The 14,238-nt window shown below is 48.1% G+C and overlaps 1 protein-coding gene across 1 annotated transcript in view; it reads right to left on the bottom strand.

Annotated features, from left to right (window-relative positions):
• Positions 1-12,465, bottom strand: part of SDK1 (sidekick cell adhesion molecule 1) — an 888,340-nt gene extending 875,875 nt beyond the window's left edge. Inside the window, exons 1-2 of the mRNA XM_045462082.1 lie at positions 12,282-12,465; positions 11,578-12,195 (exon numbers count right to left, since the gene is read on the bottom strand). Of these exons, the coding sequence (XP_045318038.1) occupies positions 11,578-12,195; positions 12,282-12,465 (802 nt within the window). The remainder of the gene's footprint in view (positions 1-11,577; positions 12,196-12,281) is intronic.
• Positions 12,466-14,238: the final 1,773 nt, after the last annotated feature.

Genomic DNA, 14,238 nt, shown 5'->3' with positions numbered 1-14,238 from the left:
AGTTCATGAGTCTTAACTGCTCGTTTTCCATCTCTTTAACCTTCAGTATTCTATTCCAAGCAATTTCCTCAGATCTCCTTAAAAATCAGTAGTCTTCTCATCAATTGTATCTACTCAGCTGTTTCACCTGTCTACTGAGTTTACTTTTAAAAACCCTAATTTTCATTTCTGTAAATTCTCTCTGGACCTTTTCCAGATCTTCTTCTATGATGTTCTTTTATTACAGTCTTATCTGTTGTATCTCTAATAATTTTAACCAAGGAATCTCTGGCTTATATCCCAGGAGCACCTCCTGGAGTACCAATTCTCCTTAAAACGTAAAACACCTGCCCACTCTCCTTGGTACTGATTCATCTCCTTGTTGGCTGGTGATTTTTTTTTTAATTACAAGTGGGGTTTTTTTTGTTTGTTTGTTTTTAAGTAGGCTTCACATTCTACACAGAGCCCAATGCAGGGCTTGAACTCACAACCCTGAGACCAAGACCTGAGCTGAGTGAGATCAAGAGTCGGACACCTAACCAACTGAGCTACCCAGGCACCCCTATTACAAGTTCATCTTCAGCATGAACTGTTTCTACTGAGAATCCTAGATTTTTCATTTGCTCTGCAGAAGGGTTTCACATCTGTTTCTAAGGGTTCCATTTGTTTCCAGTTCTGTACCATATTTCACGCTAATTTCTCAGCTTAAGGGTTAGTCACACTGTAAGAAATGTTAAATTTTTAACCCACCCTCAATATAATGCAGTGCTTTGGGATTCAGATGTTTATTTCTAATTATGTACAACCCCAGGAAGACCACATGTTTCTTTACACTTCTTTAACTAGGTTTTTCTGTCCACAGGTGGGACACCCTTCAAGGTTTTATGTAACAAGACCTCAACTCCAACTTCCTTCTTCATGGAGAGCTAAGGCCGTGTCTCCTGCTGCTTCATGACATCCTCAGGACCAAGCCTTGGACCTACATCCAGATCTGAAACCAAGGCAAGCCTTTAGTTCCTAATTACAGCCTGGCTGTGAGTTCTTTCACTTTTGGCACGTAGGATTTCCTGGCCTATCGGGCTCAGGAATGCTTTTGTTGGTCCTTAGTTTATTTTATCCAGTTTCTAGGTGTTTGCAGCAGGGTAGGGGTGTTAAGTGCCCTAGATCGATCAGCTCTGCTGGCAATATTGCTAGAAACCTGAAATAGCCACAAAATATGAAAATGAAATGATCACTTCAGAGAAACGTGAGGATTACTCAGCATCTTGCCAGATGACAACAGCTAACTTTTTTTCAGCCTTGAAAACAGTTTTCAAATGGGAAGAAGCAAATATTCCCAAAGCATTTTAAGATCATTTTGCCACTGTGCACTTTAAATGCCTTCATAGTTGTTTTTTCTTGAGTTTCAACAGAAAGAAAATTTCAACAAAGAACACCTGTTGATTCCATTTTCTCACTATCCATTCATTCTGTAATCAACTTCAATCTGCTTCCTAGTCCTACAACTCTAGTGAAATTATACTCAAAATATCAACATTTCCTGCCTCATCAACAAATCCAAAGGCCTGTTCTTGGCCCTCATCTTTTTCACCTGTCTTCAGCAATACCATTCCAATTTTCCACCCTACTATCACCCAGTTCAGACACTTACTCCAGCATTATCACCATCATTCTCTAACTCACTCCCATCACCCCAATCTCTTCCTCCCTCGCTTTATCAAGCCAGTCTCAGGCATCGCTATCACTATCCTGTAGTCCTATCAACTGCTCACACATCCCACTCTGTCCTACAGTGGCTCATTAATATCTAGTCCTATGCGAAAAGAAAAGGTGAATGAGGCAGGATTCCTGTCCACAAGAGTGTAAATAACAAGACCACAACCTAAAACTGACTGGACGTGTGCTATGTACTTGGCAAGGTGCTAAACACCTTGCCTGCAACCATACCAACTGATCCTCACTGCAGCTCTATGAAGCAGGCGCAATTACTATACCGACTTCAGGGATGAGAAATAATGCTTAAAGATGACTAAGTAGCCGGCCCTAGGAAGCACAGCTAGCAAGTGGCTGAGTCAATTTTATGGCAATCCCATCCTCTTAAAAAATATGCTATACCTTCACCACAAGTATTTATAGTAAAAGCCCAGACCTCACCTCTGATTGAAAAACATATCCAACACCACCTTAACAGCTGTTTGGATGCCTCCAAAGTACCTCGCATTAATATATCCACAACCAAAAACATGATCATACTGCCCAAACTCAAGCGGTCCAAACTCAGCAAATGACCGCCTTAACCAACGAGTCACGCCAGCCAGAAAAACCTCACCATCACCCGGGACACATTTTCATTCACCCTCCATAACCAACCTATTACCAAATCCTGTCCTTCTTCTGGTTTGATCTTTTGGTCTCCCAAGTCTTTCTCTACTCCATCCACATCAGTCCATCTCCAACAACACTACCAACCCAGCCTCACCTACTACGTTCTCTCAACTCAATTGCTGATACAGCCTAACTTGTCTATAGACATTTATTCCAGTTTTTCCCATTCTTTCAGTTTTGCAACCAAAATGCTCTTTCCCCTTGTCAAGGTAATGCTTTTATGATACTAATCTGATCATTTAACAGATTTTAGATTCTGGGCCAAAGTTTTAAGTCTATCTTTTATTTCAGGTTCTGAAGCATTAGAAATGCAAAGACTGATGAAATCTGGGTTTCAGTCACAAAGGTAAGGTCAATTTTCAGTGACAGTCAAGAGGTACACCAACACAGGAAGAGAAGCAAAAGGAGAGGGTGACAGGACAATACCTGAGAGGTTTTGAAACACTTGGCTCTAGTTATTCCCAAGGTGGAGCTGAATCCTAAATTTGTCAAGTTTCAAGGTATTCTTCTTGTTACACTGTGATACCCCAGGATGCCTCCAATGAAATCTTTTAAGTAGTTCAGACTGAGTTTCTAGCTTGCGGCCAAGAGTCTTAGCTAAGAAAAAAGAAAACAAAAGCAAAAACAAAAAACCTTATAAGAGCCAACAAGACCCTCTTAGAAAAAGGGGATGTGGCAAAAATAAAACAAATTCTACATCAAGTAAAGATACCTTTGGCCAGAAAATATATAAACAAGTTCAATGCTTGTAAACTCATGTATCCTTTTAAAGGTGCTACATAAAATGCTGTAGGGTAAGAGCTTTTTTTTTTTTTTTTTTTACATTCTGCAAATCATCACAGCTTACCATGAAGCTAACTGCTGAACAACAACAAAATTAGAAAAGCAGGACTATACAATAATATAAATCATAAAGTTGCATATTTGAAAACCCACTCCCTCTGGCTAATAGCTTATACATGTGTTCATGTAAAGAAAATGTCTTCTTCCAGTAATACCTTAGCACTATTCTATTTTCTGGTTGTGATTTGCATTATCAGGTATTATTAACTCACCTTGCTCATAGCCAAAAATTTTATTACATAAGTATGCTGTGAAGTAGTGTTAACCAAGGAAGGCAAAAAATTAGCTGTGGAAACTACAGATTATATCCTCTATAAACACTTTTTCTGTTGCCATCTGGTGGTTCATGTATTAAATCAACACTGACATCCAACGTATAGAAGGGCTTGGTCCACAAAATAAAAATCTATTCTTTTTCCACCACATGTAAAATACAGGGAGAAGGCAAGGTAGAACTGACCTTCACTTTGAAAACAGGCCCTCCCGGGGCGCCTGGGTGGCGCAGTCGGTTAAGCGTCCGACTTCAGCCAGGTCACGATCTTGCGGTCCCTGAGTTCGAGCCCCGCGTCAGGCTCTGGGCTGATGGCTCAGAGCCTGGAGCCTGTTTCCGATTCTGTGTCTCCCTCTCTCTCTGCCCCTCCCCCGTTCATGCTTTGTCTCTCTCTGTCCCAAAAATAAATAAACGTTGAAAAAAAAAATTTTTTTTTTAAATAAAAAAATAAAAAAAAGAAAACAGGCCCTCCTTCATGAGAAACCCATAAATACACAAAATAAATTAAGGATCGCTGAAGAACCCACAGAAACTACCACCTCTGGAGATGATCATCTTTAATCTAAGGTAGGATACGTTATACCTATGTGATACAAGATAAGAAATCCCTCCTTACCCCAAATCTAAATTTTTCCTATCTAGTCATCTACTCGGGTTGCTAAAATTCCCACCACCAATTACTCCTTATAAAAGTAACTACTTTTCAAGTAGCCATAGCCATTCTTTGGTTACCTCCCTAGGTCTTTTTTTTCTTGGAAAGATAATTCATCTTCGTAAAACCACACTTACATATATGACAGCTTCCAAACCTCTTACGAGAAGGAATCAAGTCCAGAATACAAAGAGTTCTGAAAGGGAGAAAAAGCAACAGAAGACTGCACCAGAGGCTGATTTTGTCTATGTAACAATATGGGCCCACAAGTCTAGCCCATTCTCTACAGTCCGTATCTCCAAAGGCTGGCCTTGTCAATTAAAAAATATATACTTAGCAAAGCTAAAAACAGTGCAGAAACTATAGTCTTAGCTCATGTTCAACAAGCTAATCTGCAAAGATCAGTAAATAGATTTACTTGACTGACACAGGCTGTCAAGAAATTGAATTGATAGCTGTTATCTTCACTAGACATTGTATATCAATAGAGTGCCAGCTAAGTCTGTTAAAGTGAATAAATAGTTGTGTTAATTTTGAGGGCCTTTTGATTTACCAAAAGTCCTAAGGAATACAATTAACCAATATAACATTCAGTTGAGCCCAGAAATATCAACACCCATCTACCAATCTTTTTAAATTATTGATGGTCACTATCCTATAAATATAAGCATTCTTGTATCATCACTATCTCATATCTTTTAAAATTTCTCTGCATTACCTCCAGTAGATTTCAATTACTCTTGCCCTTTCTTCTTCCAGCCATTTAAATAAATAAGCATTTCATAATTTTAAGGAAATTTATTTCTCCAAACTGCAGGCTTACACTGATAAATTATGGCACTAATTCATTTTACAGAACCTAAAGTTTTGAACAGGAACCATTTTCAGGCTAGAGTAAATACATCACGTGTTAGACAGCAGGAGAAATACTGTATTGCATCTTAGTTGTCTTTGACATTGTAAACACCCTGGCAAAAGTAAAATGAGGAGAATTAGGTTCTAGGAGCTAAGACATACGGAGTTACAGAATCCCCAGATAGGAGACACACTTACAGAGTCTGATAAACGGCACGAAGTATAAGACAACATACAAAAGATCAGAGAATCAGGCAGAATGAGAGGATCTAGTCTAACCCCCTCCTTTCACAGGTGAGAAAACAGACTCAGAGAGACTAACAGACTTGCTCTTAATACAAGTCAGCTACAGAATGAAATAAAAACCACGTCTACAGACACAGCTCAAAGCCTTTTCCATTCACCACATCTATGTTTCTAGCAAAACTTTACCAAAGTATCCTCACCCCCACAATACCCACAAAAGACAGCGGGGCCAGGGGCCAGGCTAAGGCAATGAGTCTCTAGCTTTAGAGCTGCCTGTCAAGAGGCCAGACTACCTAAAGACTACAATAGCAAACATATAAGTAACTGGAGTTTCCTAAAGCAGTGCTCCCATAACATCATTCATCCATTTTTATATTTGAATACATCAAGAATGGCATTAATAGAATGAAGTTCTAAAAATAATTTATTTCTCCCGCACAGGTCTCAGACATGGGATCAGTAAGTGGCAGATAAGTCTCTGTCCGACTCTGATAGGCTTTTGCATTTCAGAGATTCACTGAAAATTTTCAGACTAGGGGAACCTGGGTGGCTCAGTCAGTTGAGCATCCAACTTCAGCTTAGGTTATGATCTCCCCGTTCCTGAGTTCGAGCCCTACATCAGGCTTGCTGCTGTCAGCCTGTCAGCGCAGAGCCCACCCTGGATCCTCGGTCCCCCTCTCTGTCCCTCCCCTGGCTTGTGCTCTCCTGAAAATAATTAAAAACAAAAACAAAAACAAGAAAACTTGAGACTAATTTCATGGGCTAATACAAAAGGATGGCAGGAGGAGCCATTTTCTGTCCCAGCTGACAAAATTTATTGGTCTGTTGGGATCACGGGTACTCATGTTTGTTTTTAGTAAAAGGGATTTACCAATTTAGGGAGAAATTTAAGAAAATACCTTATAGGTATGTTGGACTCTAATTACAATTAAAAAAAACTATACAAATTGAAATGCTCAATTACATTAGGTAGAAATGTACCATGACTTAGGAGAAATATTTAAACGAATAAAACTTAAAACATCTTTTCTTTTTCGAAAATAATTCTATTTTAACTCCTCTTTACACTATACCTCTCAACCTGATTTTTATTCCCCACCCTCAGTTTTACTCACCTTTCATGGAGTTGGACTTCAAGGGTCCGCTCTTCAAACTACTGCTTGTATTACTTCTTGCAGAAATTTAAAGTGTGACCTCGTCAAAATCCAGCTTCTATGTGTTCCTACTCACTCTGTGTCTGTTCCATTCTCAAGATTCGGTCAACCAACATTACTGGTCTCTGATCAAGGAGACACCTAGAGGCCCAAGTCCATGTTTCACAACAAAAAAATATGCAAGGGGGCACCTGGGTGGCTCAGTGAGTTAAGCATCTGACTCTTGATTCCAGCTCAGTTCACCACCTCACAGTTTGTGAGTTAGAGCACTGTGTCAGACTTTGCTCTAATGGTGAGGAGCGTGCTTGGGATTCTCTCTCCCCACTCTCTGCCCACACACTCACGTGCTCACTCTCAATAAATTTTTTAAAAAATGTATGAAAGGACTCTAAGGAGTGCAAATAATACAAAGGCAACTGGTAGATAACATCTTATTTGATTCCACTTAATTACATTACTTGTCAGAGTTCCATCCTGTTTTACCCCAATATTTAAGGGCACAGGAAACTTCCTAGCTAGGTATAATCCCAGTATGTAGCTAACAATTAACTGAGGTTATATAAAAGGCATGGTGAAGCAACAAAAATTCTGTACCTTGTAAGCCCCACCTCTTTATTTTCATCTGAAGGACTTAACTACATGTACCTGAATGCAGATAGTCATTTTCCAACTGTCCCTCAAACAAATGGTTGGTACGCTCCTAGTGGTCAATTCTGGGGTGTTCAAATCCGCCAACAGACTACCACAACCCATTCTCAACTGGAATTTGAGGATTACAGTATGGAAAAAAAATTGTGTGAAATGGCAACCGTCATTTTATTATGGGAGAGGAATGGGTATATGGAGAGGTCTAGGCCTATTTCCTCTTCTCTATTTTCCGAATTGTCTAATGGAATGTAACAACAGTAAATAAGGTAACCTGAAATGTGAGGCCCAATACAGTATTTAGAAACACCAACCACCGTCTTTCCTCGGTATTGCTCTGACTGCGCTCCCTCCCCACCTAAAGCATGGGCTACAATGGGAGGCACTCCAACCTAGAGGTTATGACACAGACTGTGGATCAAGCAGCCTGCTTTCCGTTTTGTTCCATCACTACTAGTCTCAGGAACTTAGTTAACAGCTCAGTGCCTCAGTTTCCCCACAGGTACCATGAGTACCAAATGCTACCTACCTCTCAGGGGTTGTTGTCAAGAGTAAATGAGCCTACCTAGAAAGCACTCAGTGCCCTACACATAAGAAGGGCTCTAAAAAGGTTAGCTACAGGTGGCTATACATAAGGCCGCATAGAGAGTGATAATTGCTTATTACTGGATTTACAAGACAGTTACCAACCAAGTGGCCAGTTGCCATCTGTTAAACATGCAGTGGCCTAATAAAATTTAATCAGTAAGTATCTGAGCACTTACTAAGTGTAGCACTCTCTATGAAGACTCCAGTGAAGCAGGTAGCCTGGAACTCAAGTTACCAGATGAAACTCAAATTACAAAGTTGTAAGAGAAAGGGGGTACAAGATGTAAGAGGAAAAGGTGAAACCAAACGTGTCTGGAAGAACATAAATAAGGCCCCAAAATGAAGCTAGATTTGCAGCAAACCCAATTAGCACAGTTTTGTGATTTTTCCAGCAAACCAGGGGCAGAGAAGCCTAATTAGAAGATCTAACCCAAGGCTGGGGATTGGCCTGAGAAAAGTGGTCCAGGCAAGGATCCAGATAAGCATCCAGACCACGTGAAGTCAGACTAAGGATGACAGAGAACGGAGCGAGATTATAGGACTGGCCAACACAAGGGTAAAACCACAGGTGATACTAAAGATACAAGTATCACCTGTAGAAGTGATAGCGCTTTACTGAATGCACAAATTCGTGCTCCAGAGGCCCTCCCAGTCAGAGGCAGAGCCCAGAGGACAGTATTTTTGAATTTCACCAGTGATTCTGAAGCATATCCCAGACTGGCACAAAGTAGGAGCTCAACAGTAGGAACAGAATGAGTGATTAAAGGCTAATTAAATCAGGGAGAAACTTCAAAGTTTAGGATCACAAACATGGAACAAGTTTAGGTGAAAGAGGTTCCAAGTGTATGAAGGTCACTGGAATTGGGGGAGGAGGGCAGTAAGGTACTACAGAACCACAAGATCAGCAACAAGGTTAAAAGGGAAATGGGGTCATGTGATCTCATTTAAAAGGGTTAGAGCAGGGGCGCCTGGGTGGCGCAGTCGGTTAAGCGTCCGACTTCAGCCAGGTCACGATCTCGCGGTCCGTGAGTTCGAGCCCCGTGTCAGGCTCTGGGCTGATGGCTCAGAGCCTGGAGCCTGTTTCCGATTCTGTGTCTCCCTCTCTCTCTGCCCCTCCCCCGGTCATGCTCTGTCTCTCTCTGTCCCAAAAATAAATAAACGTTGAAAAAAAAAAAAAAAAGGGTTAGAGCAAAGATTCTCAAACTTGGCTGAACATTAGGAACACTTGAGGAGTTTTAAAACCTGATGTCCAGGTCAAACCTCAAACTCTGGGAATGACATCCAGGCTTCAGTGTTTGAAAGCTCCCCGGTGATTCCAACGCATACCCAAGTTCAACAAGCGTGGGGTTAGAGACTCCAGGAAAGCAGCAGGTGACTGGAGTAAGGAAAGACCTCAGGCAATCAAAGTCCGTGTTCTCCAACGCTGGTGTGTATCAAAATCACCTGGAAAGCAAGCTGTGGCATTACAGGGTCACCAAATTCCCCAGGTAATTCTGATGCACACCAAAGTCCAAGAACCATCAATCTAAGCAACTGGAAATAACTCCAAAGGAGAAACCGAGAACTATAATCAACCCCAAAGCAATAACGGAGAAGGGCATTCCTACCCCTCTCAGCTTGATGAATGTAAACTCTTAACACACGAGGCTATACTGAACATAGGAGGCTGTACTAAACATTACCAGAATCAATAACCCTGTCAAAGGTCTAGCACTAAAGCTAAGGCACCACAGACTTCACGCATGTGATACTTACGACCCGGCCATCCTTCATCTCAGAAGGCGTCCCTCTAAGACACTTATGTCTGGCTCCTTGGTGGGCAATGTAAAGAAAGCGTGCATTGCCACCTGCCTTTGAGCATTAAAGACTTGGGTCTTTAGGAAACTAGAGTTACCCCATACACACACACACACACACACACCCCAATAAGCAGAGTATAACTCAGGAAATTTTCACTATGGTGTTAGAAAGAAACCCCAAGACACATTACAGTGATATTTCGAAGATCTGAACCTGGTGTTTCACATAATGGCCAATTATGTAACTTAGGCTATGTAACTAGACCTAAGTTTTACTAGTCAGCGTTGCACTTTTCTCCCAAAATCTCACGACCAAGCCTAACCCCGTAAAACACGGTTACGAGAAAAACAATTACAGAGAAATTAGGAATCACTTCACCTAGCTCCACTCTAATATGGTACTTAGGACAAGTTCCAGCTTAGTGTTAAGTATTCCATTTAGAATGTTACATTTCATCTGATAAGATTCACAAGAATATATTCCCTTGCATGTGACCAACTCATCATCCCATCAGAAATCTCTATAGCAGCACCAGAATTTTCATTTTCAAGATACATGAGCTTTTGTCAAATGGTGACATCTCCCCAGTAATATGAATTTTCAATATGATATAAAAAATGATGGATATATTACACATTTCACAGAGCACAGAGAACAGAAGCCTGTCAATGAATTTAAGATTTGTGACAACCCATTTGAAATTTTACACTAAAAGACCTGTACACTTTCATAAGCCATATAAAAAAACAAGTACCCGCGTTTTCACTTCCAACAAGGAATAAAATATTCCGTCCTGACAAAGTTTAACCGTTGCCTTAGTGCATTTTAATTATGCATTTTCATTAACGTTACAGCTGTAAAAATGCGACACGTCATACAGCCTTCACAGTGCCACTGAGAACTTGAAATCCTTGCGACAGAGTTCAAAACAAAACCATCAGATTCCTCCTCCCCCACCTTTTGAACGTGTGCACACATCTTCAAACGTGCAAACGTACAGACAGGGCTTACTGCAAAGTGCAAATCACTGGTTGTTGTGTTTTGTTGTTGTTTTTTTTTTTTTTTTTTTTTTTTTTTTAACAATAAAGACCATTCCTATCTTTAAGGTCATGCCTAAGGGATTCAGATTTCTTCATCCGACCCTGGCTTCTCTAACAGCCCACAGACCCCGTTTCACAAAATGACTTAAGAAGCGCTTTCCTACCCCAGTCGGTCACTGGGCAAACCGAAGCACGCGCGCGCACACAAGTGCGACGAGAATCCTCCTAGTAACGCGGGGAGTTACGTGAACCGCGAACACGGCCACCGGCTGCCACGCAGCACACCCCGAAGGCAGGTGTTACGAAAGCGTCGGGGAGGGGCGGGGAAGGGCCACAGGGCGCACGACGTCAGGTCAGCGCCCAGCAGGGAAGCCGGAGTTACCAGTTCAAGTCCCGGACGGCAGCGCCGAGCTCGTCCCGCCTAGACGTGACCACGTCCCGGCTGTTCCACCGCACGCCGTGGAGAGCGTCTCCGCCGGCCGCTGCGCACGGCTGGTGAAGTGGGGGCGCCCGCGGCCGTCAGTCCCGTCCCTTCCCGCGACAGCCAGCGTGTGCCCCCCCTCCCCCCCCCCCCGCACGGCTGAGAAACCCCAAAGCCACCCTCCCCAGAGCTGCCAACAGCAGCAGGGCCCCGCGCCCCGGCTGTGAAGACCTCGCCCGAAAGGAGGTCTTGGGCGGCCGCCGCCTGCCCGCCGTTCGTCTTCCCTTCATCCTTCTCCGGCGAAGCCAACTTCACGGGAAAGGATGCTCCGGCCAAACGGGTTCCTACCAGGACCCGGACGGAGGGGGCGAGCACGGCTCGCGGAGCTGCCGCCCCCCCCCCTCCTCGATCCCCCCACTGCGCCCTCTCCGGGAGCGCGGGGAGAGCAGAGCCGCGGGCACCCCGAAGTTTGGCTCCCGGCGGTGTGGCCGCCGCCCCGGGGCTCGGGACCCCGGCAGGACGGCGCCGCGCCCCTGCGGCCGCGCGGAGAAGCCGGGCTCCGACGAGCGGCCGGCTCCAAGTTGGGCGGCGGGGACCGCAAGGCTCCGCTCCCGCCGGCGACACAGCCCGCAGGGCAGCTGCCCGCCACGCGGCCCCGACGGCTCGCCCCGGCCCCGCCGCCCCGGCCCCGCGCCTACCTTGAGCCAGCGCCCGGAACAAGTGCAGCTGCAGCGCCAGGAGCGCCCACCATCCGCGCCGCCGGCCCGCGCTCAACTTTGTCGCCGGCCGCCCGCCGCGCTCCCCCGCGTCCCGGCCGGGGCTCTCGGGCGCCGCGCGGGCTCCCCGGGGCCGCCGCCGCCGCCGCTCGGGGCCGGGCGGGGACCATCGCGGCCGCCCCGGGCCCGCCGCGCCACCGCCGCCGCCGCCCCGGGCCATGCTGAGGAGCGGCCGCCGCCGCCGCCGCCCGCGCCCGGCCTCGGGCCCCGCGAGCGGGACAGGCGGGCGGTGGCCGGCGGCCGAGCGGCCAGGTGCGGGGGGCCGGGGGCGGCAGAGGGGCGCGGCGGAGGAGAAGTTGTCAGTGGGGTGAACTGCCGTCACGCCGCCCCAGCGCCCCCGCGGCCGGAACACCCGGGCCGCGCCGCGTCTCCTGGAGAGTCCGGCGGGCGCTGAGGAGGAGGAGACGCCGCCGCCGCCCCCGCCCGGCGCTGAGGAGAAAGTGCGCCCGCCCGCGCGCCGGCGCTCGCCCTCCGCCGCCACCGCCGCGCCCCATTCACAGCCCGGCCGCACGCGCCGCCCGCCCGCGCCCGCCGCCGCCGCTGATTGGCCGAGGGGAGGCGGCTCGCGGGCCTCGCGTCCCGCCCCCACGCCCTCGCCTGTTTTCAAACTCGCGGCGCCCGCCCGCCTGGAATTTCACGCCGGGCCGCGGGCTCGCCTCGGCAGCTTCCCGCGCCGGCTGCGCCCCCTAGGGACGCGCGGCGCGCACTGCAGGCCGGCGCCGTCTCCGCACGCGCGCGGCGGACAGCTCGGGCGGGGGCGGCGCGGGCCGCAGGGGTGGGGGCGGCGCCGGCCTCGCCCCTCTCGGGCATGCGGGCTCACAGGTGGGCTGGCGCACGTGTGGCCGAGGGGCGGCTGGGCCGGGTGCCCGAGCCACGCGCTGGGGCAGGTGGGCGCGCCCCTCCCCGCGCGCCGAGCCAGACCTCCCCGCCCCCCGCCCCCCCAGCCCCGGGATCCGCCCGCTCCAGCCAGTGGGTGGTGTTCGGGTAGTTACGCGCCAAGTTACTGTGATTGCAAACGAGAAACACGCGCAATCGGGTTTTCAGTCGTTAGCAACAAAAGCCACCGCTAGGTGCAGACCCGCCGCCTGTTGCCAGAAGTGGACTCCGGCTTTGGAGGGGCGTCCAAGGTCATGTGTGGCCTGCAAGGACCCCAGTACCGCCTGTTCCCGCCCAGTGGAGGGGCCGGTCTCTGGGAAGGGTCTCCCAAGGGAAGTTTCCCTTAGAGGGAGGATCTCTTAGGGAGAGGGTCTCATAGGGGGGAGGGTCTTATAGCGGGAAGGGCCCCCCGGGGAGTTCTCCTAGTGGGGAGGGCCTCCCTAGGGAGAAAGATCCTTTGGGGGCAAGGGTCTCCTAGCGCCAGGCCTGGGGGGCCCGCGAAGGGTGCGTGGGGCGGGGCGCTCAAGCTCAGTCGCATGTGGTAAGCATTAGCAGAGTTTATGGGGTGAGCTAAGAGCTCTGGAGGCTGGAAGGCCAGTATTTTTGTGGGAGGAGGCCTGGAAGGTGACACACAGTCTGATGCTGTTGGCAGTGGGCCTGGAGGAGCCTGGGGGCATGTGATGATTGAGATCATGTAAACGGTGATGGCAGCTGGACAGGGCGTGCGCCTCGCCGGGTGCTGGCTCCACGAGGTTATTGCCCCGGGCTCGGGGCGAGGGAGGGGAGAGCCGGCACTGCCTTCGAGGTTTCCGAGAGGGACCTGGCTCCCACTCCCAGAACACTGACCGTGCACCATCCACCCTTACTGAGCCTCAACAAGGACCTTGTAAAGGAAAGATGGGGAAGCTGAGGCCCAAGGACAGCAGCCAAACGGAGGAGGTGGATTCCGACCTAGGTCGGTTCCCGGGGCCTGCCCCCTGCCGCCTTCCCACCCCACGCAGGGAGGGCCGGAAGAGTGAGAAGCAGTCCGGAGGGGGCGTGTTCTGAGAACAAGAGGAAGCACGGGTGTGCAGTGCCTGAAGCGGCACAGAGGCGCCCTTTGGGCACGTTGTCCTGAGGACAGGTGGATGAGAGTGAGGGGGGCATTTCTACTTTTATTTTCCGTTGCAGCAGCCTTGGGTCTAACTTACAGGGCTATATGAGAGCGTAGGGGAGAAAGAGGCACTACTGTGAACTGAACACCTCCTGCGGGCCAAGCACCTCCTGTGGGCCAACCTGGGCCACCCTGGCACTAACCCCCCCACCGCCCTCTGTGTGAGAGGTGCTCTCACTCATGCGGTTGGGGAGTCTATGGCTAACGAGGGGAAGTCACTTTGGTCAGCGATGAGGCTCCGCTGTTTCTAGTTGTGAAATCTGGGCAGATTGCTGACTCTGAATTCCCGTTAAAAGTTAGAATTCCCCTCTCACAGGGTTGTTGCGAGGGAATGAGATAATTCACACACTCAGAAAGCGCTAGTTTCCTGTGCTTCGGACCAGCTGGGGAGCACCGCCCCAAACTACCCTGGCTCTGCACCCCAGTTGAGTCGGGGCCATATTTAACCTTTTCCTTTCAAATACAAACATGTCTATTATTTTCTTTGCAGATAGCGAGCCACACCCATACGCCCTCACAGCATAGGCAAGAATATGGCCCAGGCAACTTCTTGA

The sequence above is a fragment of the Leopardus geoffroyi genome, chromosome E3 (assembly GCF_018350155.1).
Source record: "Leopardus geoffroyi isolate Oge1 chromosome E3, O.geoffroyi_Oge1_pat1.0, whole genome shotgun sequence".
Classification (NCBI taxonomy): domain Eukaryota; kingdom Metazoa; phylum Chordata; class Mammalia; order Carnivora; family Felidae; genus Leopardus; species Leopardus geoffroyi.
This window is presented reverse-complemented; position numbering and strand designations above follow the sequence as displayed.